The sequence below is a fragment of the Sciurus carolinensis genome, chromosome 13 (assembly GCF_902686445.1).
Source record: "Sciurus carolinensis chromosome 13, mSciCar1.2, whole genome shotgun sequence".
Lineage (NCBI taxonomy): Eukaryota > Metazoa > Chordata > Mammalia > Rodentia > Sciuridae > Sciurus > Sciurus carolinensis.
This window is the reverse complement of record NC_062225.1, coordinates 23,078,928-23,104,841: the sequence shown is the minus strand read 5'-3', so window position 1 is coordinate 23,104,841 and position 25,914 is coordinate 23,078,928. Positions and strand designations below refer to the sequence as shown.

Below are 25,914 nucleotides of genomic sequence, written 5' to 3'. Positions count from 1 at the left end.
TAGTTTATAAATTCGACTTTATCACAGGTATTTACATGTAGGAAAAACAGTATATGTGGGGTTTAGTACTATCTGCAGTTTCAGGCATCTACCATGGGTTCTGAAACATATCCCTGTTGATACAGGGAACTACTGCACCAATCCCTTACAGTTTGTCACACTAGTCAATTCTTAGTAATTGTAAATTTTAAACTATGCTGAAGTAACTTTGCGTCAGTAAGCCTAACAGGCATTTCTTTTACTACCACTATTATTATCACAAGTCAATTCACTTTCCTATTTCTATTTGGGTACCAAAATTTAAGAAAAAAATAGCCAGCATTTATTTCCAACAGTTAAGGGGTGACTAGCAGCTTTATCTTCCTACTTTATATCTACCAGTGACTTCCATACATTTACTATCCAAGTAATATTAAAGTGTTTGTTAAGTAAATACAACCTCAAGACACGTTTCCTCACTATACAAGACCCCTTCAAATGACTGCTTCTAAGAAATGACTACATGAAAATTTTGGGTCTGCCACTAATAGTGGTATTGCCCAGTAAAAGGCTGATTCCTTTCCTGTTTAATACTGTAGGGAAGACAATTTAAAGCGTTGCTCTTATCCACTTAGAAATGACTCTGCATTTAGCAGAAATGGAAGGGAAAGGAAAGGAAGCATTATGCCAGGGTAATCAAAAAAATAATAAGGGCTAGGGATAGAACTCAGTTGGTAGAGTGTGGCCCTGGGTTTAATCCCCAGCACCGGAAAGAAAGAAAGAAAGAAAGAAAGAAAGAAAGAAAGAAAGAAAGAAAGAAAGAAAGAAAAGAAAAAAACAATAATTACTTTAAAACTTACTAGTTTCATAAAAACCTCAGAGATCTTGTTTGTTCTCTGAACTAATGTATAAAAGTAAGAGAGGACCTCAATGAACGAAAAGGAAGAAAGTATCTGTGATGTTCATCATGAGAAATACTTTCTCCAGTTAAATTATCTTATCTTACTTTGATAATTACTATAAGGAAAGAACATTATGTACTAAATCTCATTTCTCAAAATTGCAGGATGACTACAAATTTCGAGGATTATTATACATTCAATAATACTGTATGACATGAAATCCAGGATAACTGCTACACATTCTTAATTTAGAGTTAGTTAATATGTCTAGATCTTAATTGAAAATACAGCTGCAGGACTGAGTATGGCTCAGTAGTAGAGTGCTCACCTAGCATGTGAAAGGACACTGTTTTAATCTCCCCACTCCCAAAAAATTACCTGTAGATTTGTTTACTTTGACTGCAGATGTCTTGGCTTGTCCAGTTTTGGCTAAAATAACAAGAAAAATATTTCAACAACACATTACAATAACATCATTTGGATTTAGGTAAGAGCTAACCTGGCAATAATTTTGATAGAACACAGCAAGAAACATCCCAGGAGTCATCTTTGTATTTCTAGTGAATTATTACTAGGGCAAATTCTTAGAGACAGACTTGATGTGTCAAAAGGTACACACTTACATTTTTAACAATTAATATTAAAACAGTCCTCCAACATGACTGTACCAATTAATATTCCCCCAGTCTATCTTACTTTTGAGTAACTTAGCCATAAGCTTAACTAAATAATAGAAGTTATGAAATCTTTCCAATGTGACATCAACACTGGTGTGATTTTTGTTAATTATGAGAAAAGTTGTATCAATTTTCACATTTAAAAACCATCCCTATTTCTTACATCCCTATGTAATCTTGCCTACTCATATTATTTGCCAAATTTCTCTGTAAGTAATTGACATTTTCCTCATATATTAAATCTCTTTACATATTAAGAAATTAGTGTATATCACACAGGTAACAATTTTTAAAATGCAATTATACAAAATGCTTATGTAAAAATATTATTTATGTAATCAAATGTTTTCCTGTTTGGAAAGAATTTCCTCATTTTGGAATTTAAAAAATATATTGTCCATATTTTTAAAAATAGCTTTACCATCCTATGTACCACATTAAATTTTTGCTCCAACTGTTATACTTAACATTTAGAGGACAGAAAAAAAATTAAAAACATTCCCTTTACCAGTCAAGTAAAGGAGACAAAGATTTTTTAAACAAACTATTAACACCAAGTGATTTAATGTACAAATTATTGCTAGGAGAGACATACAAACTTCTAATAGACTAGGGAAGGTATCATGAAGAAATTGAGATAGGCCATAAAGGATGAATTAAAATTGGTCTATCCCTACCCTCAAAAAGAAGTCGTCACTCGCCTTTTATTTTTTTTAAATTAATTATTTTTTTTCATTTTATCCATTTATTTTTATGAGGTGCTAAGGACCAGTGCCTCACACATGCTGGGCAAATATGGCCCTAGTCCTTTCACTGACTTTATCTTCAGTACCTTGCCTGGCTGTTAAGTAGGTACTAAGTAAAGTTCACTGAAAGTCAGACAATTCCACACAAATGGACAGCATAAGTAAAAAACTAAGGTATGAAAAAGCATGGCATACCTAGAATATAAATTGTTCTGAGTGGTTGAAACACAGATGAGTTTAGTGGTAGAATAAGGAAGATGAGGCCTTCAAAGGGCAAAGGGTAATTTATGTAAAGATGAAGAATTTGGACTTTATTCTATGGGTCTCTTAGAGTATAATAATCAGATGTTTTAAGGAGACCTCAGAGCAACAGTGTGAATAATGGAATAGACAGTGGAATAAAAACACCAGTCAGAAGGCTATCTTCAAAAGTTCAAATGGGAAAAGATGGGGGCAGAATTTTTAAAGTTACAGGTATAATGGAGCAAAGAAGAACTTGAAAGCAGTAGATTCAAGTGAGAACCAACACAAATCAGTCACTGATTGGAATAAATGAGGAAGGATGCTACTTAAGGTGGAACTGGGTGGGACAGAAAAAAAAGAACAGGTTAAGGATTACTCAGGGGTTTCTAATTGGATGAGTAGTGGTGACTTTTTTTTTTTTTTTTTAACATATAAAACTAAGTCCTCTGACAGAAAGTAACAGCCATAGCACGTGATTTAGTTTACTACAAGATAACATTTTTAAAATTCTACACTAAATTTAAAAAATGTTAAAAGGCAGGCACAGTGGTACACACCTACAATCCCAGAGACTTGGGAGGCTGAGCAGGAGGATCTTAAGTTGGAGGCCAAGCTCAGCAACTTAAGAAAGATCCTGTATCAAAATAAAAAATAAAAAGGTCTGGGGATGTAGCTCAGTAGTAGAGAACCCCTGGGTTCAATTCATGGTAACTGTTTTAAATGACAGAAGAAATGAGAGGAGTACGTCTGAGGGTATGGAGGAGGTTTACGTATGTATAAGAGATGTCACTGGTCGTTAGACATGGAAAAGACAGAATCAACTAGGAAAAGAAAGCATAGCATGAAAAGAGGAACAATGTTTTAGGGAAATTATTAAGATAAAAGAACAGTGATCAAGAGAGATTAAGGACAAGCTCCGATAAGCATTTATTATTTTTATAATTAGATAGTGAGTGTGTGTGTGTGTGTGTTTAACTGGGAATCAAACCCAGGGCCTTGCACATGCTAGGGAGGCAAGCACCATACCAGTAAGCTATATACCCAGCCCCTATAATTAGATTTAAAAGAAAGTAGTTTTCATCTGAGAATACGTTTTTTTTTAAATTGTAAACAAATGGGGTACAACTTGTTTCTCTGGTTGTACATGAAGCAGAGGAATACCATTTGTGTGGAAATTCATTTTGATAGAGTAGTTTAAAACAGGTGAGACACTTTGAAATCATACAGTTTTGAGTCTGAATCCTAAATCTTCCATACGGTCTTCAATAAATCATGTAACTTCTCTGAATTGGTTTACTTATTTATGAAATGAAAAAACCCAAAATTTTATTTCCATTTATCCAATCTATATAAGAATCCTAAACAACTAGGAGGTGGCTCCTTATTCTCTATAGCAATTTTATCCAGCGTCTGTATCACTTTTACCAATTTTATAGTAAAAATGGAGTGTACCTTAGCCAAGCTTAGGAAACAATGGATTAAACAAAACTTAACAGGTTTCTTTCCTGTAGGACTTCATAAAATATATGTTTAATGGACTTAAAAAACAAGCTGTGGTACATATCCCAAATTTCTTCTGACCCAAATCATCTTCTAGAAATTACTCTCATGCAACATATTCTGGAAACTGCTATTAACTGGCTCAAATTCAAAAACTCCCCAGCATGACTCCTAATGGCCTTCTATGGAGTGATTCTTCAATTTTATTGCCTTTATTATACCATCTCCCCACAAGAGGTAATCTTCTGTTTCTATATAATACTTGTAATACATACATCACCTAACAAAATCTTAGTCAAAATGAATGCCAGAGTACCTCCATTAATGTTCAATGCTTCATTACTTTATACAACTAAACACTATTAGGGGAAGGAGATATTTTATACAATCCAATTTTCTAGTCACTTGATTAATAATTTTAGTACCCCATCTCTATGGGGTACTATTATTCTGAAAGAAATCCAAAACTCACTATATACCTATCATCCCCAAATGAAACATACGAAACACAAGTGTATGATTATATTTTATGTCTGCTTTGTTTTAGCTTTCTCTCTTTCACTATTAACCTGTTTATTCTTACTAGTCTCAAAAGGATACATTTTGGCAGCAATTTTTTCTAGTTCTAACTAGATTGAGGGAAAAAGATAACCCCATTTATTAAAAATGTATGCAAAATTCATTTAGCTGGATTATAATAAAGACATGAAGTACCCTCCTGAGTGTAAAGAAACAACTTTTAGCACATGAATGTCATAACATCTGTTTACTTAGTCCTTTTTTTGGTTTACTTTTTGACCCTCAGCTAACTCTGAAAATCAACATACATTTTCAAACTTTCAGGGGTGGGAGTTATGGGAAGGTGAAGAGGTTATACAGGGGTAGATGAAAGCTTTAATTGAGAAAGAAAGAAGTTTGAGTAAAGGAAATTATTTTGATTCCATATATTTTATTTGATCTGGGTATTTTTGGACCACATCATTAAATAAACTGTTAAGCTGCAGTTGGGTTGATCAGGTGAGCGTGTTGGGAATCACTTGCCAGTTGTATTTTATGGAGCTTATTTTATGATTTAAAATACTGTACTGTATATAGGAGGTGTATTACCTTCTCCTTATTTGTATGCTTACCATATACCTCGATATTTGAAATGTTATGTACTGGAAAGGTCACTTACATTTCTAGAACAGATTGGATTTCATGGAACCTTTTTTCCTTGAATTAGCAGCAATTAAAATAAAATTAAAAAAAAAAAGAAAGAAAGAAAGAAAAGAAAGAAAAGAAAAACCAAAGGGAACCTAAGTAATCTTACCAAACCTTTCTTTATGTTTTATCTTGTGGGTTTATTGGGAAGGTCTGTAGGGAAGTATTATAAAACTAACCCAAACATGTAAAATCACAACTACAGCTATTAACTATGGAACATTAAAAAATATATATATATATTTATATATATATATAAAATCTCAGAGTCCTTACATTTATTCCAGAAATTCTGTATTACAGAGCACTAAATATAAAATACTCATTAGTATAATTAAAGAATGCAATTTAAAGTATAATCTCTTTAAATATTATTGTTTAAAGACATTATTATTATAATGTACTTTAAAACTTCATTAAAGTACAATGTCTTTCAAGTAAGAAGTTTCCAGTAAAGTGACCAAATATACTCATCTGGAGGAGTATTAAAAGTTAACAACTTACCAGAAGTTGAAGTAACAGTTTCAACAGTTTTTGAAGCATCTGCATCTTTCCTATTTAAAAGAAGGAAAAACTTAGCACCAACTAAGAAACTCTATAAAATATTTTAAATGCAGTGTTCAAAACTAAAAAAGCTGAAAAATCATTCCATTGGAATAATGTACCATTTAAATTATAATTATGGTGATTTAAAATATAGTTTTAAAATTTAAATTTCTTAATTCATATACACATTAATTCTTATATGAAATCTTACAATTACTTACTTTAAAGCAGATGCAGTTAATTTCTTTGAGTCTGAAGTTTTCTTCTTCATTTCTTTGTTCTATAAAGAAAAAATATTTTGAACAAAAAATTTAGCTTTCTCTCCATTATAAAAAAATCAATTTAGAAAATGCAGAAAAGCAAAGGGAATTCAGAAGCAAAAAAAAAAAATTTTAATCTTCCTACTTGAAGTATATAAATGCTTATACTTTTCTACTAAAAAAAAAAATTTTCTTCAATTTGTGATTATACAGCAGAATTTTATATCCTTATTACTCACATACATTTTTCTAATCATTATCTTTCAAAAACATGATTTCTCATAATGTTGTGACATTTCAGATGTCTAAATGTCAGGACTCCAAACTATGAGGGTAAATTACTTAATTGAATTACTACAACTGACTCAGAAGGATCTCTCTGCTTCTGTCCTTGCCTTTTCATCTATCTACACCCTACTGGCAACATAAAATCAGATTAAACCTGCCGTTCCTAACACTGAAACTTTTACCACACTCAGAGCAAAAGTCAGTACAGCCATCTCCCCATTTCTATGTAGTATACACTGTAAAATCCCCAGTGGATGATTAACACTACAGATAGTGTTAAACCCTAAATATATTGTATTTTTTGCTATACATACACACCCACCTGTGACAGTTTAACTTATAATTAGGCACAACAGATTACTACTAATAATAAAACAATTATAAAAATATATGATAAAAATTATGTGAATATTGTCTCTTGAAATATCTTATTGATTCCACTTTTACGTTTTCACTTAAAAGAAGCACTTTACAGCTTCTCTTTGGCATATACAAATTTCCAGCATTACCAACCTGCACTTTAGGGTCAAATTAAGTGAAATAAGGGTTACTTACACACAAGCACCATAATACCTCAAGACAAGTGTGATAACAGACCACTAAGTGACCAATGGTCAGTTATACAGCATGGATATGCTAGACAAAGAGTTCATTCCCGTCTCTGGACAAAGCACAACAGTTGGAAATTTCATCACACTACTCATATGGCACACAACTTAAAACTTACGAATTGTTTCATTTTGGGATTTTCCATTTAATAATTCTGGACCACAGTTGACACCAGTAATTGAAACTGCAGAAAGTAAAACTAAAGATAAGAGAGGACCCTCAAAGGCCTGTAGATTTCCTCCAAATGTTTCACTAACTCTCTATCCTCAAACCACTACTTATCTTTCACCCTCAACCCCAAACATCCTTCTTCTCTTCAAACGAGCTAGACAAGTGTAGAACTAAGTGTTTTACAACTAAGGGTTGTTCCTTCTGTGTGGAACAGGGCTTGATCCCTCACCCTCTCCAGGTGTTTGTTCAAATAACATGTTTTCAATGAGACCTTCCTCAACTCCCTCATTCAAAGTTCCAGTTTCTTGTTCCCAGTAAGAACACTTCTACCCTTCCTGATATTTTTCACACCACTCATGTTGCCAACAGACATGATACATATATATTAATTGCTTCATGTTCTTTCTCTCTTTCCCTTGAAGATAAACTTCATGACACCAGGGACTTTGTTATATTCCATACTGTATTCAAGTGCCTAAAAATCATTTGGGGCAATTTGGGAACATTCAGTAAATATTTGCTAAATTAAGATGATTTTCATAGTAGTTCTCATGTAATTTTACATTTCCTGTTCTTCTGGGGAATTCCTGAAATTTTCTTTTGTACTATATGGAATTTTATTCCAAATGTCTCCATCACCTCAATGACTTAGAAGATACTAAATCTCCTATTTTTATTTAATTGTTACTTTCAATCTTAAAAGAAATTCCAAACTACTCTGTATAAGTTTAAAGATTTAGCCCTTATCCATTTCTACATTCCAATCTTGGGGTGAGGGGATGGGTACTGGGGATTTAACCTAGGGGCACTTTATCGCTGAGCTACATCCCCAGGGCATTTTATGCTTTTTATTTTGAGACACGGTCTCCCTAAGTTACTTAGGGCATAGTTAAGTTGCTGAAACTGGCCTTAAACTTTTGATTCTCTTTTCTCAGCCTCTTGAGTCACCGAGAATATAGGCACGTGCCACCATGATCAGTCATACGTTCCAATTTTTTTGACCAGGGATTGAACCCAGGGATGTTTAACCACTGAGCCACATTCCCAGTCCTTTTTAATACTTTAAAGACAGGGTCTTGATGAGTTTAGGGCCTTACTAAGTTTCTGAATTTGGCTTTGAACTCACAATTCTTCTGCCTCAGTCTCCCGAGCCAGGAATTACAGGCATTTGACACTGCTCCTGACACATTTCAATTTTTGATGATACAGTTTAGCATAAAATTATTTTTTGTGATTTATGCTAATTTATAAATGTGATTATTTAATTTATGTGAAAATGTTTTCACTGCTCATTGTTAAGACATTTTATATAATTCTCCATTTCTTCCGTTCTTCATTTTATACTATTTCATAAAAGATATGTAAATGAAATAACTTTCTAAGACCATACATATCTGAAAATACTATCCTAACTCACATTAGGATTTCACTTGCAACAGATATACTGCATTATAATGAATCCCAGTCTTTTCGCATATAACCCTGATAAAGTGTTGTTCCACTCCTAAAGGCTGGACTATTTTTTGTATTTTACTGTGCCTACCTGGATCACTATAGGTCACCTCTCCCCTCCATAACCATGAAATATAAAACCTTCACAACCACTTAAGTAATGTCCTCTTTCTGAAATTTCAATTATGTGCAGTTAGGTCTAGGATAATAAACACCTTCCAATGAATTTGTCTTGGGGGGCGGGGTGGTACTGAGCTACCCTCAGTCCTTTTTTATTTTTTTATTTAGAGACAGGGTCTTGCTAAGTTATTGAGTCTGGCTTTAAAATTTGTAATCCTCCTGCCTCAGCCTCCTGAGACCTTGGGATCATAGGCAAGTGTCACCGTGCCCAGCTCAAATGAATTTCTAAATTAGAACCCAATGGGAGAAAGATACCAACAACTCACTAAAACAGCCAGTAAAAATACCTGATAATTATATTTAAAAAATACTGAAGTTCACTAATAATGAGGAAAATGCAAATTAAAACTAGATGCCATTTTTGATGTACTGAATTTTTTAAACTGAAGAAAGTAAAATGTTGCTAATGTAGAAACACCAGTCCTCACAAATTACTACAACTACTTTGCAGGCAATCTAATATTATGTATTACTATACATCCTATAACCCAAAAGGATGACCTGTGAAAGGAATATAACAAGTTGACTAAACTCTTATTATAGTGGTGAATAAACTAGAAATAACCTAAATATCAATCAATAAGGATACTTAAAAGTAAAATATAAAGTATTACCACACAAATTAAAAATGAGAAAAATCCATATATTAATATGGTTAGACTATTATTGAGAAATGTTTGATATATAACCTCTATAAGGCAGGTATTCTACAGAAAACAGAAAAGTAACTCACACAAAGCCAATACTTATTGAAGATTTTTAAATAATTCTATTGATACCATCTTTCAACTAAGCACAGAAAATAGTCGAGCAAGACTAAACTCATAAAAATTTACACTTCTAAGGAAATAAAGAACCCAAAATAACGTATTGTCTCTGGTTTTGTTTATATAAAGTTTAAAACAGGCAAAACTCAACTGGCTTCAGAAAGGAAGTGAGAAATTACCTGTGGGCAGATGGGAGGATGTAAGGGTTGAGAAGCAGCAGCTAAGGGCCTTCTAGGATGTTGTCAATGTTCTGTTCTGTGACCAAGGTAGCAGTTTCACAGATACTTGCTAATTTTGTTTTACATAAGGTTAAGTATATGCTCCCTAGTCTGTTGCTCACACACACACATGTGGTGCTATACATGTGTAAAAGAGTTTTTTAAGCTTCAGCATATCTGAATTTATACACATCATCTGTTGGGCTAACATTTACATTTCATGAAGTTTTCTGCATGTATACCACACTTAAACAACAGGTTAGAATAATCAACAACGAAACATTTAGTACTGAAATTCAATTTACCTGAGCTTTTTTCTTCCCTGGAACACTTATTTTCACATTTTTTCCTTTTATCACAAGAGGTGATGTTTCAGTATACTTCATGACTGCAGTAATTGCTTCTTTAAATTCCATTTCCAAGTAAGCCTAAAATGAAGTTTATTTCTTTTTCAGTCAAAAAATGTACCTTTAAAAGCCCCTGCATTTTAAAATGGACTTAATACTTCCTTATGGAACAGAAAACTATGAAATATTTTTAAGGACCAATTGCTTTTGCCTCTCTCTTTGTTTCACTAAAGTATCATTTAATCTTTAGCATGTTTCACACAAGAAAAGAATATTTAACCTCATAGAATCTCCATACTGTTACCAAGATAGGAAGAGGGACCCCAGAGTCCATGGTAGGCTCATGTAACAAGAAACAGGAAGACAGGGTTAACTGAACAGGTGTAAAGCCAGCATCTTGTTTAGCTTGCTCAAAGCTGAACATTTTTAGGCTTTTTGCAATAAAGATGACAACAATACTATGTCCCTTATTTTAACTTATATCAATGTTCTGGTTTAGTCTAGGGTTCCTCATAGTTCCAAACTTTATCAGGTGAGCTACAGGAATATCCCCCACATGCAAAAAATACTTATCATACAAAGGAAATCATCTATTTTAATATAGTCCCACTGGTATAAAATATGGCACACCATCTATTTTTGTAAAGTTTTGGGAATGCAGCCATGCTTGCTCATTTACATATTAACTATAGCTGCTTTTATACCACAGTGGCAGAGTAGTTAGAATGCTAAGGCCAGCCCACAAAGCTTGAGGTTATTTATTATCTGGCCCTTTACAGAAAAAGTTTGCCAAAGACATGGGAACATGTTCATTCACATCCAAACATTTGTAACTCTCAATGAACCACAGAGCAAGCAGCTGAGAGACCCAACAAAAGTTTGCAGAATCACTAAACAACTGCATGAATTTTTAAAATAGATTGAAAGACTCACCTCCTTTCTATATGGAACAATCAGGACATCACTAACTTTTCCAAATGGCTGAAATATCTTCCTAATATCTTCTTCAGTACAGCCATCCTCTGGTAATTCAGATAAAAGAAGAACTGAACCATAATGCAAAGACTGCTCTTTCCGAAGCTGTTTTTGGAGTAAAAGAAAAGAAAAAGAAACCAAGTAAGTCACAAAGTACATAATAACAATTCCCTGTATAATATATTATCCTATTAATCTTGGTCCTTCAATGGATCTTTTCTAAATATTTAATGCAAGTCTTATCAATGTCTTTAAAAATAAATTTTAAATGCTAAAGAAAAGTGATAAGAAATATGATTTATAATTTTTAACCCAACAGTGATAATAAATTTATAGGTGCTCTTTTCTGTGTGTAAGCATGTTGTAGCAAACAAGACTTAGGGAATGATCCAGAGCTATTAAGAAAATGTTTCTATTTGAACCTACTGGCCCACAATGTAGTAAAGTTGAATTTCCAGTGTTATTCATTCTGTGTTCTAATAATTAAAAATGTTATCTTATGTGGGTACAATGTTTTAAAAGATTCACTTATTATATATACAATCTGAATAACTATAATAAATTTACTATTCATATTAAAAATTATCTAAAAGGAAAAAGAATTTTCAAAAAAGGTTCATTACCACCCTGTACAAGTCTTGAAACAAAATGAAGTTTACAAATTAAAAATGTTTGCCTCTTCAAAAATTTCCCCACACTCAATACCTCTTCCAAAATCTCTTTGAAATTCTGTAATTACAATGGTTGATTTTCTAAGGTTATCCTTTTAAATATAGCCTCTTTGGGGCAAGAAATAGTTGTTGAAAAATCTTCAATATGTTGGGTGCAGTGGCACATGCCTGAAATCCTGATACTTGAAAGGCTGAGGCAAGAACTCAAGTTCAAGGCCAGTGTCAGCAACTTAGCAAGACCCTGTCTCAAAATAAAAAACACGAAAGGCTGGGGATGCAGCTCAGTGGCAAAGCATCCCTGAGTACAATCCCCAGTATCTTGCCTGTCTGCCTCGCCAATGCCAAAAAAAAAAAAACCTTCAATGTACTTAGAAAAATGTGAGAGCAATGTATACCTAAATACTTGAAGACAACAATCTATTTGTGAAACTAGCCCAAAAATTTTGCCAAGCCATCACAATATTTTTTGACACATCAAATGCCAAATCTCTAACGTTCCTAAGCTATAAGATTTTGAATTATTGGATTTTTATACTCACAGGAGTATATGAGAAACCAATAAAATGGAATCATATCAAAATAACTTAAAGTTATAAGTTCACATTTATTGGAAATGGAGAATAAGAAAATTCAGATAACTTTGTTTCCTCTTTGTTATAACAACAAATATATGTACACTTTCACTAATAAACAGAAGAATTACTGACCTTACGCTGGAGAGAAACAGCTTTACCAGACACTTGTTTACATTCTGGTAAGGTGTCATCTTCAAGATTCTTTGATTTACGAGCAGAATGTCCTCCTACATTTGCATCACCCTTTGTAGAGCTTATAGATTTAACTGTTGGCTTTGTTCCACTGACAACTTTAGGTTTTTGTGCTGGAGAGTGTCCTGTATCAACTGCTTCAAGATGCTTCTGTTTACTAAATTCTGCCCCATGTCCAGATCGTTGTACCACATCTTCTAATGCTTTTTTTCTATCTAGTAAAAATAATTTAAGTACAACTTCAATTGAAAAGAACTTAAAGGACCACTTTATGACATCATGAAGAAAAGGCTAACATTTATCACACAGAGCCCAATATGGAAGATATACACCCAAAAAATATTCTTAAAGTTTTAATTGTTTACTCAGAAGGTTTTTACATCAAATTCCTTTATTCCACGTGGTCCTCAATTTTTTGGCTCCAGATCTCTTCATAAGCTGAGGACTTCAAAAAGTTTGTATTGTATTTACCATATTAAAAGTGAAAACAGAACTTTAAAACAATTTACTAATTCATTTAATAGTAAACTCCAATGTTAACAGTGACATATTTTCATAAAAATTAAAATTCTCTAAGTAAAAACAAAAAAAGTTAGTGATATGAGTAGTAAACATCGTTCATTTCTCCAAATCTATAATATTGGGCTTAAAGGGAAATACTTAAAATTCTTATTTGTTTCTGCATCCAATATGCTGGAAACACCATTTTGGTTCAAAGCATAAAGAAAATCCAGCCTCACACATATATGTAATTGGAAAAGGAAAAACCTCACAGAAATTTGAAAAAATTCTATAGACCCACAGGGGGTCTTGGACCACAATGAGAATAGCTGCCTTGTAAATGTGCAAGTATTTCCATTTATATTCAATCTTTTAGAATATACTGAATATGAGAAAAGAACTATTCCAAGTTATTCCTAAACAGGGTAAAAACATGAAAAATTTTTTAAGTTTTAAATGAATTCATGAAAGTCTAAAATCAATTATTAAGGCAAACTATGTTTTCACATCCTTATTTAGTTTTGTGGGTAAACAGATAACACTCTCCCATTCTTCTTTCCAAAGCTACCAGAAAAATGGACTCTGAGATGCCTGTCAGATTTCACACAGCAATATTACAATTTTAATAGAACAGAACATTTCATTTCTTAAAATCTAAACAAAAGGAACTAAAAAAGTCAAAATAAGTAATTTATTGTTTCATGGTCATCAGCATACCTGATGATCTCACTGATCTCCTTGATGTCCTTTCAGGACTAACTGATCGATAGCATTTTGGACTACCTCTAAATGGATTTCTAATTCGATATGGCGAACGGGATCTGGATCTAGATCTGTATCTAGAAATGAAACGATGGCAAATTCTTGGACTTCGACTTCTTGGTCTATATGGGTAGCGTATTGGGCTTCGAGATCGATGAAACCTGTGACTTGAGCTTGATCTCCTAGAACGCCTAGGACTGGGGGAATGAGAACGTCTTCTTGGAGTTTCATTTTCTTTTCTATTGCCCTCATTTCTACAAAGCAGGAAGAAAAAAAAAAAGCAAGATGCAGCAATTTAATGTAAATTAAAATCATATTAAGTGACAGAAGTACCTTTTTTCTACAGTACTGGGTATTGAACCCAGGAACACTCTACCCCTAAGCTACCTCAGTCCTTCCTATCTACCTACCTACCTATTTGTTTAATCAGAGACAGGGTCTCACTAATTGTTTAGGGTCTCACAAGAATATTAAGGCTGATGTCAAACTTGCAGTCTTCCTGTCTCAGCCTACCAAGTTGCTGGGACTTCCAGTCTTTTTCATTTTTTATTTTGAGACAGGGTCTCAACAGGGCCTCAAGTTGCTAAGGGTCTTGCTAAATTGCTGAGGCTGCCCTTCAACTTGCCATCCTCTTGCCTTAGCCTTTCAGGTCACCACCACATTCGGCCAGAAGTACCTCCGTAAAAAATAATTATCACCAATACCAAACTCATAACAGGTATTTACTTAAAACAAGAAAACCTATCATTATAATTCAGCCTTGTAGGTATGGAAGAAATCAATCAGAATAGATGATCATCATTTCAATAGCTTGGAATCCTTTCTTTTCTAGTCTACAGAAGAATGCCGTCATCGATTTTTTAGGCTTACCCTTTTGCCAATTTTGTTTTTCAAGTATAAAGCTAAGTAGAGACTTTAGGAAATGATTTACATACAGAAATATTTTCAAAAATTTTTCCTTGAAAAAGTATACTATCTACATATATATTTTTGACTTCTGTAAATGTATATATACATAAATTGAGTAGGTATTCAAAGCTTAACAGGATCACTCCAGCTTTTATAATTATAAACATGAAATTATAATGAAGTTAGAATAAAACATTTTCATTTAAGACTATAAAGAAAGTTGGCATTCACAAAAGGAATGTATTGCTTTTAACATAGAATAAGTAAAGAAGTTTCAGACAGCTTCCTGCACTTGCCCACTGTGAAAAGTGATGAAAGTAGGACACAATTCAAAAGAAAAGCTTTTTATTTTTTGGTACCAGGGACTGAACCCAGGGGAGCTTAACCACTGAGCCACAATCCCAGCTCTTTTTGTTTTTTATTTTAACACAGGGTCTTGCTAAGTTGCTTGAAGCCTTATTAAGTTACTGAGGTTGGCTCTGAATTTGTGATCTTCCTGAGTCACTGGGATAACAGGTATGCACCACTGCACCTGGAAAAAAATAGCTTTCTAAAAAGTAAATATTTACTCTTAGAAGAAAATTAAGGGCACTTTTGTTTTTTTTTTTTTTTTTTTGGTATAGGGATTGAATCTATGGGTGCTTAACCACTGAGTCACATCTCCAACCCATTTTTGGTATTTTATTTAGAGACAGGGTCTCACTGAATTGTTCAGGGCCTCACTAAGTTGCTGAGGTTGGCTTCTGAACTCGCAATCCTCCTGCCTCAGCCTCCCAAGCCACTGGGATTATAGGCATGCGCCACCATGCCCAGCTGAAAATCAAGTTTTAACAATAACAACACTATTAAAAAATGTTACCTTCTTGATGGGAGGATCTCTGGATTCCAATCAGGATATCTATTTTGAAAATAAATAACATTAATAGACATTTACAATAAGATTATATGGCTCAACTATTCTTTACCTGCAATATCTGAAGACTGTTCAAAACCTAAGTTTACAGTGATTAATATTTTGAAATTTGAAAAATTTCTTAGAAATAAAATATTTTATGTGTCTAATTCAATAAATAAGGTATTGTGCTAGTAGGTACACCAGAGACATCTATTTCCCATATTAAAAGGCCTCAAACTCTAAGTAAAATGGGCAGCACATGCAAAAAGTATTTGGAGGCACAGAAGAGGTACAAGATACAAACTCAGGGGGTTAAAAAAGAGAAGACATTTTATTCACTTTACAGAACTCTCTGGGATACCAAGCTTATCATACTCTACATGACTCTCACAGAATACAACATGAACAATGTCCCTTAAGTTGTACCAAGGGGCACAACTTGGAGATGGTACAACTTGGAGATATACATCTATAAAAAGGAATCAGGAAAGAATACACAGAAAGGTGGTTTGGGAACAGCACTTAAAAAAGTCTACCAACAGTATGGATTAGGTTTGATTTCACATACTAGCAATACATAAATGAATAAATGGAGGCAAAACATACGTGTTCTATTCCACCAACTCATCAGCTACAGCATAGGAATGATGAAAAGAAATTAAAAAGGACGAAACCTGGAAAAATTACCTCAGGGAGAGACAAATTATGAAGGGCCCTGAAATCAAGTAATGAGGTTGTACACACACAAAAAAAGGACTAGAGAATCACAAACATTTCTAAAGCAAAAAGAACAAAGGAATGTTTTCAAAACATGAATATCTAAAATTAGGCAATAAGATGAGAACTGAAATGTTTAGAAATGAGACATGCAAAAGCCACCTACAGTCTTGAGAATGAGACTGACATAGGATGGACATAAAAATAGGACGGTTGAGAACAAAATCTACGCACACAGAAAGAAAAAGTAAGTAAGATCACAAAAACCATCTTCACTCTCAACTTTTCTTTCTTTCGTTCTTTTTTGTGGTTGTACTGGGGATTTAAGAGATTTAACCAGGGTACTCTACCACTAAGCTATACCTCCAGTCCTTTGTATTTTATTTTGAGACAGGGCTCACTAAGTTGCCCAAGCTGGCCTTAAACTTGTGACTTTCCTGCCTTGGCCTCCTAAGTTGCTGGGATTACAGGTGTGTGCAAACAGCTCACCCTCAACTTTTTCTAGAGAATCTGGACACTAACAGGTAGCTGGACATAGTAATTAAATTAAGTCACTAATATTCAAGAACACAATTTCAGTAGTAAGACAAAAGCCAGGTAAGGAAATAGAGGTATAGCAGATTGTTTCAGTAAGTCACCTAGCAGGAAAAAAAAAAAAAAAGTCGGGTCAAAACTTTTAAAAGGTAAAGTAATTTTTATTTGTTGCTATTTACCTCAGGTATTATTAATGAGTTAACAAGAATTCTCAACTCCCTGTCCTCTTGCCTGCTTCCACTACAAAAACAAAAGCAGTGTAATATTTGGTCTCTCAGCTCACCCAGAAGATAGACAGTGATAGGTTCTAATCAAAGAAACACAGGTGCAAAATGACAGCGAATTCTGAGAAAGCTTCTGCCCCCTACTTCTTGCAGTAACATGAGAGAAACTATGAGGATAGAAACTATGAGGACAAAAAGTTAACTTTAATCCAATCTAGTGTTAATAATTTCCAATACATAGATAATTGTTTTATCTATCCCCACACTTCATTACTCTGTACCTTTCAAGAAGACAATTTCTAGTCTTAGACTATAAACCTTTGTAATCGAACAAAACTAGATTTAAATGTAGGTGCTGTCCCTTAATGGCTATGTAACTTAAAAGTCAGTTACTTGATATGTGCAATCCTTAGTTTTCTCAAATGCTGAAATATAAGCTGGTCGACAATACATAAAAATTATTATTAAATTTCAAGAACTCTCCAGTTTATGGTTCACGAGAGCTAGAGAACTATTATTCAAGAGTTAGGAATAGGGCTGGGGTTGTAGCTCAGTGGTAGAGTGCTTGCCTAGCATGTGTGAGGCACTGGGTTCAATCCTTAGTACCACATAAAAACAAATAAAGTTATTGTGTCATCTGCAACTGAGGAGGAAAAAAAAAAAAAGTCAGGTAACACTGTTTTAGACCTTTACTAGCTTGCCAAATAAAACAAAAGCTGTCATCTCCACAGCCCAAAACAAAAAAGATAAAACATAATATACTGTAAGTAGAGTTTGGATCACCCAATATACTGCCTAATTAGTAAAAAAAAAAATATATATATATATGTTTTAAGAGCATGATACTCCTAATAAAGGTAGTATAACATAATGGTTAAGAGCAAGAAGCTAACCAACATCTATGTTCCAATGTGATGCAATAAATACATCACCTATGAAGAATCTGTGGCATAACTGTTCAACCTAAATTTAATGATCAGGAAACAGAATGTGAAACATCCCACAAGACAATGTTCCTGAACTCTTCAAAAAAAAATCAGCACTGGCCAGGCATAGTGGTGTAATTCCAGCAACTAGGGGTGGGGGTGGGGGTTGCTGAGGTAAGAGGATTCCAAGTATGAGGACAGTCTCAAACTTAACAAGATCCTATCTCAAAAATAAATAAATAAAAAGGACTGTGGTTATAGCTCAGTGGTAAAGCAACATTGGGTTTAATATCCAGTATTTAAAAAAAAAAAAGTCAATGTAAAAATACTCTCCAAAGGGAAAAAGGAAAGAAAGGAAGGAAAGAAAAGAAAAAGGAAGAAGAAAATTGGGAAAGGCACATAGAGAATATTATTATAGTAGTTTTCACCTCAATACCTAGTAGAGGAAAATCTTCAGAGGTGCATTGCCTTAAAGAAGGAAAAAGTAGAATGGAACTAATGTTCATTCCTTACTTAAGATTTATTTGGAAAAACATGTTCTGAATCAGAGAGATTAAGGAACTGGAAATTAAATACTGATAATATGGCTTGGGTTAGTTTTTATTTACTTAACCCTTGAGAAAGGGGGGAGATAATAGAAGGGAATGATATTTGCCCTGAAATAAACCATTCAGGGAAGGCAAGCCAGCAAAGTAGAAAAGAAAAGAAAAGAAAAGAAAAAAAAAAAAATCAACCTAATGGGAATTAAGTTAGGAAGGCATTGAGTCAGAGGAAAGGATAATACTGAATTCTCTCCTTTTAGAAAAATATTAAATATACTGCTATAAAATTTTAATAGGCAATAGTCTTTCAACTTTTTGTTTTACAAAGTATCATACTAAAAGTATTTAACAGTCATGTCTGAACATAAATATTCTTGCAAATTCACCACCTATAAAAGAGAAAAATGTTCTTACTGTTGACGCAACTGTCGACAGCTCTCAATATGAGTAGATGTGTTTTGATGCTGAATCCAATCCTATTGTAAAAGGAAAAAAGTGCTGAAATTAGAATATTCCTTGTGTTGACCAATGAATTAAATTTATTTTTTAAATGACAAAGGATTTTAAAATAAATCTAACTATAAATAGCATTTGGCCACTCAATAATATTCACAAACAAAATTAAAGGTGTCCAAACGCACTTAAAACACCATGCCTCACTGATCCCATTTAAAAATGTTTTAGTATAAAAAAAAACCTTTTTTTAATTATACCCATGGATGCTCATTTTGAAATCAATATGTATTTAAACTTGGAGAAAATAAAAGCACAAATCATAAAATAACTTATTTAAAGTATAAAAAACATTTCAGAGAACACCAAAAACTATAAATAAGGTGCAAGTGGTTATCTATGAAACAACATCTTCAAATTATAGTAGCTCAATGATTTATACCTCATGCTAACATCATCAACAACCAAATACTACTACCTCATAGGCCAGTACCATTCCAAACAAGGTATTCACTATATAGGGAAATAAGATTAGTGAAAATATGAAAAACTGCTACTGATCAAATCTAATTTATTTTCAAGATTTAAAGGAAAGTGACAGCATTTTAAAGACACAATATCCCTTACATATTGAGCTTTACAATTAACAAAATCCTTTCTTATACATTATGTCATTTACAAATAAATCTGCCCATAATTACAATCTATAACCACAAATAGCTCCTGGAAGATACATCTGATTTTAAAACAAAAACAAAAACCAATACAGTTTTTAAAGATACAGTCTCCAAAGTGAAACAGTTAAAAGCAACAGGTATATTACTCAATGTTTATTGTTCTTCCAGCATTTGGAAAGGCAAAAAAAAAAAAAAAAAAAAAAACTTAATAAACATTTTGTATTTTACAACTTCCCTTGAGGAAAATCTTGTTTCCATTTCAAAAACATTTTAGTTTAGGTCATTCCCAAAAGACAAGCTAGAGGTTTTCCATAGTTAAAATGAAATTTGACACTAATTTTGGATTCTGCCTTGGCAAGAAATAATCTGAAATACTCAGCAACAAGTTATGACAAAATCTGAACTGTTTCATTAAGCCCCAAGGCTTGATTGTGGGCTGCAAAAAAGAAATGTTTGCATATCCTCCTCAGTAATACAAACAGAAAGCTAAAAGAGATTAGCAGTTAAGATTCTCTAGTACAACACTAAACCCACATCTTTGATATTAACTGGACATTGTTTACACCAAACAGACACACTGGCAGTCACAGAATTTGGCTTGGTTTATTTGGACCACAAAGTATTTTATTTGAATAATTTACCAACACTTATAAATTCAGAGATTTTCATTCCCAAATCCAATTTCCAGCTTTTCTTGAAGAAATATTAATACTGAAATACATATTCTTGTAGCAACTATCAGCTGAAGGTGACAGCTGCCCTATTTAAGACATGTGCTCTTCAATACGCACACATACACACACACTGCTGTTTTAACAGGCTTATTTCATCCACTGATATTACTTGCTTAAAGTTCAGTAAATATACCTATATGTCACCCCAGTTTCTAGATTCCCTAGTAATAATACCCAGATCAGATAACTGGTTCAAAAGCAACACTGCCTCTCCAGGGAAAAAGGGATAATACCTACCAAAGCAGAAAATGCTGCAAGGACTGTAGACTGGGCAGGATCAGAATGGAACTGTAAAATACAGACCCTTATCAACACTTGCTCTCTAACCTCCAACTACCTTGAAAAATTCATAGGTTGATCAATACTTTCTTGAACCAAATTATTTCAGTCAGAAAGACAAATTTCTAAACCAAGGAAAGCCCCTCTTAAACCCAACCCATAATTTAAAAAGAAAACATTTCACAATCTACTGTTGCATTCTCAAAGTACAGCTTCAGGCTATAGTTTAAAAAACTCAAGGATGGGGAGGAAAGTATTGTCAGATTTACTCAGCAGGAAAAAGCTTGCAGTTGGTAATTCACATTTATTGGCTATATATTTATAATGTCATATATATGCACATTTATGAGGCAGTAAAATACATCAGAGAAACAAGAGAGGTAGTTTCATCACCTAAATTCATGTTCGCATACTATCATTTGGCCATTCAGATGTGGAATTCACTATTTAGATGAGCTTCAATTTGTTGTGCTGTTGAAAGAGTTGTGTTTTTTCCTTTAAAAGGCACTCTATAAACTCTAATGATCACTAAGTGATTTTCTCTCCTCTTAAATTTTTATCTTTTAAACCCAGGCTTCTACCATTTCACAACTGAATAACAAGGGAACCCTCCAAATACATGTCCTACCCCTCATTCCCACCTCTTTGTTTCCATTCACCTGCTCACTTCAATCAGATCTCCCTAAAACACTTCCAACATGTCAATTCACATATTGAGAAACTTAACTAGCTTCCTAATGCTAAACTCAAATCTAAACTCCACAGGCTAGCTTTTCGAGGCCCTTTCTACTTATTTCTAGGTGTTCATCACTTTCCCAATTGCCACCTACTACAACACAATCAATGTAGTCTTCTCTCAGACCTTTGCCTCTCCACATGTTGTTGATCCCATCTGGAATATCATCTCTCCTCCCTTTCAGACAGATGTATCTCAAGCCTACTCATCATTCCAGACCCATCTTTGAACTACTCCATGAAGTCCTCATTCTCAAGTCATTCTAATACAGACAGACTAAGTGCATTTAGTAACTGTGAGTCCATTAGTCTTCAAAAAAGTCTTTTGATGCCAAGAAGTGTATTTTATACTTTTTAATTACATACTGTTAGACACACAATAGGTATTGGTCAATGACAATGCTGGCCTGACTGAGACAAATCTGAACTCAAGATAGAAATATTAAGTATCTTTCCCCTCCATCATACAAAAACAAGTTAAATGAATCATGAAACCTTTTTTTGTTTGGATGCCTAATTTTTCTCCTCAGTGCAACTGTATGAACTGTTTAAAACATCAAAATTTAATATTGCTCATTTCTGCCCCAGCACCTAATATAGAATAATGTATAAAACTGGTATCAATAAATATATATTGAAAAAGTATATACCTTTTCTACTCTACATAACAAAATTTAAAACTTCAATTTCTTTATGTGAAGATATATTTTCTTCAATCCAACATTACTAATTAAAATTTCAAATCAAATGGAAAAATTATGCGGTATGCCCAGATACAGCAATACAGAGAGCTTCTAACACTCAATTCAGTACTTAGGCAGGCCAGGGCCACTGATAAATTAAACAAAGCATTGTGAATTATTCTGAGGTTTTTCAACGTAAAGACTGTTATCACTTTTGATGGAGTCTGACAACAATTTACTATTTTATTAGAGTTCAATAATTCTGGTTAACATGGATAGAATGTTGGTTTTTCATTTTTTTCTCCTCCTGGATACTGGGATTGAACTAAAGGCCTTGTGCATGATGAGCAAATGCTCCACCACTGAGCTACACTCCCAGCCCAAAATGTTGGTTTGTTTTGCTGAAGTGAACCTTCAGACAAGAACAACAGATCTAGGTATCAGATTGTTGAGTGGATAAATGAGCAAAAAAGGGCATCAAAAGAAGGAGAAAACACAAGATAATTAACACCTTCAGATTTTTAACCCTCTCAAAGTACACACCAATTTAAAGCTAAGACCTTGAACCAGTTTCTTCCTATGGGAAACATTTACTGGCATTTGCCATCTAAATCTACAAATTACATTAGTAAACAAAAAAAAACAGTACTTCTAAACATGTAATAAAACTTACTTGGAAATTCCTGCTCAAGTCTACCAACGATTACTATCAAATAATGTAGTCTACAGGACCCTCTACATGACACTACTCTTCACCATCTCTGCAAAATACTTCCTTCTAACTATATTAACCACTAAAGTTACCTGAAGCTTATTTTAGAAACATTTTTCTCTCCATATTTCTACATTTTACTCTATCTTCTGAGCCCCCAACTGGTCCCATAATAAATGCATCTTGACTCATTTTGCTACTACATTATTTTTTGAAGCCCCTCTCAATACTAAAAATAAATAAATAAATAAATCGTCACTGGTCCATGTAAAAATCAGAATCCGTTTAAATCAATAGTAAATGTTTTTAGCCCAACACAGGTATGTGCAAAGTTATACTGTCTCATCAAAGTATGCAGCACAAATGGATATACCAAGTTTTTATATTTTATGCTAATAAATCTTATTTAAACATAATTCGTGTGACATCATGTTATAAGTACACAGTTTATATAAATTTTGTTGTATAAATGGGATGACTAAAAGTTCAAAATAAATGGACAAACTATGTGGTATGCCCAGTCACAGGTATGAAGAACATTCAATTCAGTAACTAAGGCCAGCACTACTTAAGATTACAACTAAAAGCACTGATTTTTCCAATCAAAATCAGTTTCCGTAATTTCCTTCATGCCTATTAACATCAGCACACATTATCAGAATTTAGAGAAAACTTGGGTGCTGAGCATCATTATACAGTGATCTTTAAAAACACTCACCTTCAAATGACTACATTCTACGTTACACAGAGAACACAAATGTGGAAATATTCTTGGAGATGCTGCATAATAATCATTCATCATAGAAGGAGTTGGAAGTCTCTTCATCTTCTGGACATCAGCATGTGAAAACTTTGGTAGCCATGATGCTTTCACAATCCCAAAGGGAGACTGAATGGGAATGTCAGTCTCTGATTGGTAATTCTTTTTACTTCCTCTTGATCCAACATGTACATTAGATGAATTAATCACAGGTTTATGTGGGATCCGCTCTTGCTGGCTTACAGCTGAAATTAATTCAGATGAAAAAGGTTGCTGGTTCATAGATGGAGGAATCAGAGACTGACTCATTGTCTGGCTAACTGTTTGGCTAATGGATTGGCTGATGGATTTTACAGGTTCAAGGACTGACTGTCCTGAAATGTGTAAGCCTGACATCTTGGTTCCACTTTCAACTGGGAAAAAAGACTGATTATTTGAGGACTCATTGGGGAAGTCCATCTGGCGAAACACATCTTCAACAGGAAACATAGTATTACATATCATATTTGGAGTAGGAACAGAAGCAGAAATGCTCTGCTGTGACCGAAATTCATTCTTGACCTCATCAGTTGGAATTTCAGGATCATAAATACGTACTTCAAGTGGATCTTCTGTGTAGCCGTATTTGCTTGCATGCCCATAATCAATCACATTACTTGAAACTGCTTCACTACCAAGTACTTCTTTATTTCTGTTCTGAGAAGGTAAATTAGGTAATCGGCGCCCCATTTTTCTCATTCTTATATCCCTCAAAATTAATGGCATATTTTCAGGAGTTAGCTGTTCATCAGGATAGCGACTAAGTTCTTCTAAGTCTTCATTAGACAATCCAAAACTTGCTAAGATACTTGAGGCACTCTCTTTTGTATAGCGGCTCTGTACTTTAGGACTCTGCTCTGTAACCTGTGTGATAGAACTTTGTTTCACTCCCACTGATGCAGATATATGAGGCTCATCATCCCACCGGCTACCATGAGGCTTCCCCTTCTTTTGTTGTGCTTCATGAAAATCCAACTTTTCTTTGGTCAATCTTGGATCAGTTCGGTGTTGAGTTACCTGAACACTCATTCTCTGTGGTCCCATGTTCTGATAAGATTCATGGCCAGCAAATCTGTGTGGGATTCCACGGGCTCTCCCTGCTGGGTAAAATCTTGGAAGACCCATAGATCCAGGCCTCATAAATGGTCCTGGAGGCCTCATCCCAGAAGGGTTAGGTGCTCGTGGCCTTTGAAGTGGAAAGTTTCCTCGAGGATTAAACCTGGGTCTCGACATGGCTACTTTCAAGAATGCCTGATTTAATAAAGTGTAAGGTGGTGTTGAACCATGTGAGGCAACGGCATTCAGCTGCTGAAGCGCCAACTGAGTCTTAATCTGAGCAAAGTGCAAAGGAGATGGGCCCAACAGAAGTGGGTTTGCAATGCCCAGGCTCAAGGAATTCACAAGTGGTGCGAAATTTTCCAAGAAATACACAAAGCTGAAAGTTAAAACACAAATATTAGATCATTTTAACTCAAACTACTTCATGAAGTGGGTTCTACAGCCAGTGTAAAACATTTTGAAATAAAGCCATGAAACCATTCTGCATTTCATATATTTTTAGAGTACGGGCTTACAAGGATTTAAAAATTTCCCCTGAAACCTTCTCTTTTCTTCTTTCCTAAATCCAGAACACAAACCCCAAACCTCAAGCCAGAGTTCCTGTATGTGTTGCACTGTTTCCTGGGTGCTGTATTTACAGGTTCTTTTAAATAATCTTGAAAAACACAAAGTATTTATTTCATGCTTTAATGCTGAAAAAAGAAGATGAAGGCATTAAAATACTTAGAAATGTACACATGCTTAATATGTATGAATCATACATATAAACAATGAAAGTAACAACTGTAACCTTAAACTTTTATAAGACCCATTTCTGTAAGACACATTCCTCCTTGGAACCAGCTTTCACATCTAATAAAATTCTACACAGCAATTAAACTGCTATTAAACAGTGTCTTGTGGTAAAACTTTGATGTCAGTAACTTGTCTAGAGTCTAACAAAGCAGATGCAATAGCATGAAACTGGTTATAACATACCAAATAATATGTAACAAAACCAGTCACCCTTCTCTTGAATTCCCTCAATAGTGAGAGTTTAGATATATTAGTAATAACAATGATAAACTTTATAGAGCATTGTCCATGTGTCAGTTACAGTTCTAAGCACATTATGTAGATTGTCAGTTCTTATACGCCCTAAAATATGTACAGTTCTACAGCAGACACTAAGATGCAGAGAAGTTAAGAACACAGATAAGTGCCTATGTCCACATATGCATTCAAGATAATTTAACCCATAATCCATGCTCTTTAATTGGCTAACAGATGTGA

General features: G+C 33.9%; 1 protein-coding gene across 7 annotated transcripts in view; it reads right to left on the bottom strand.

Moving 5' to 3' along the window:
• The window catches only part of Znf638 (zinc finger protein 638), a 109,311-nt gene that overhangs the window by 27,443 nt on the left and 55,954 nt on the right, over positions 1–25,914 (bottom strand). For 4 of the 7 annotated variants that reach the window (XM_047522160.1, XM_047522157.1, XM_047522163.1 and 1 more), the window contains exons 2-12: positions 23,503–25,018; positions 20,613–20,663; positions 18,926–18,987; positions 15,533–15,571; positions 13,720–14,018; positions 12,442–12,716; positions 11,022–11,168; positions 10,047–10,169; positions 6,018–6,076; positions 5,755–5,804; positions 1,260–1,310 (exon numbers count right to left, since the gene is read on the bottom strand). In XM_047522160.1, coding sequence (XP_047378116.1) covers positions 1,260–1,310; positions 5,755–5,804; positions 6,018–6,076; positions 10,047–10,169; positions 11,022–11,168; positions 12,442–12,716; positions 13,720–14,018; positions 15,533–15,571; positions 18,926–18,987; positions 20,613–20,663; positions 23,503–24,816 — 2,470 coding nt within the window. In that variant the 5' untranslated portion in view covers positions 24,817–25,018. The remainder of the gene's footprint in view (positions 1–1,259; positions 1,311–5,754; positions 5,805–6,017; positions 6,077–10,046; positions 10,170–11,021; positions 11,169–12,441; positions 12,717–13,719; positions 14,019–15,532; positions 15,572–18,925; positions 18,988–20,612; positions 20,664–23,502; positions 25,019–25,914) is intronic. The other 3 variants (XM_047522161.1, XM_047522162.1, XM_047522164.1) reach the window with 3 other exon arrangements.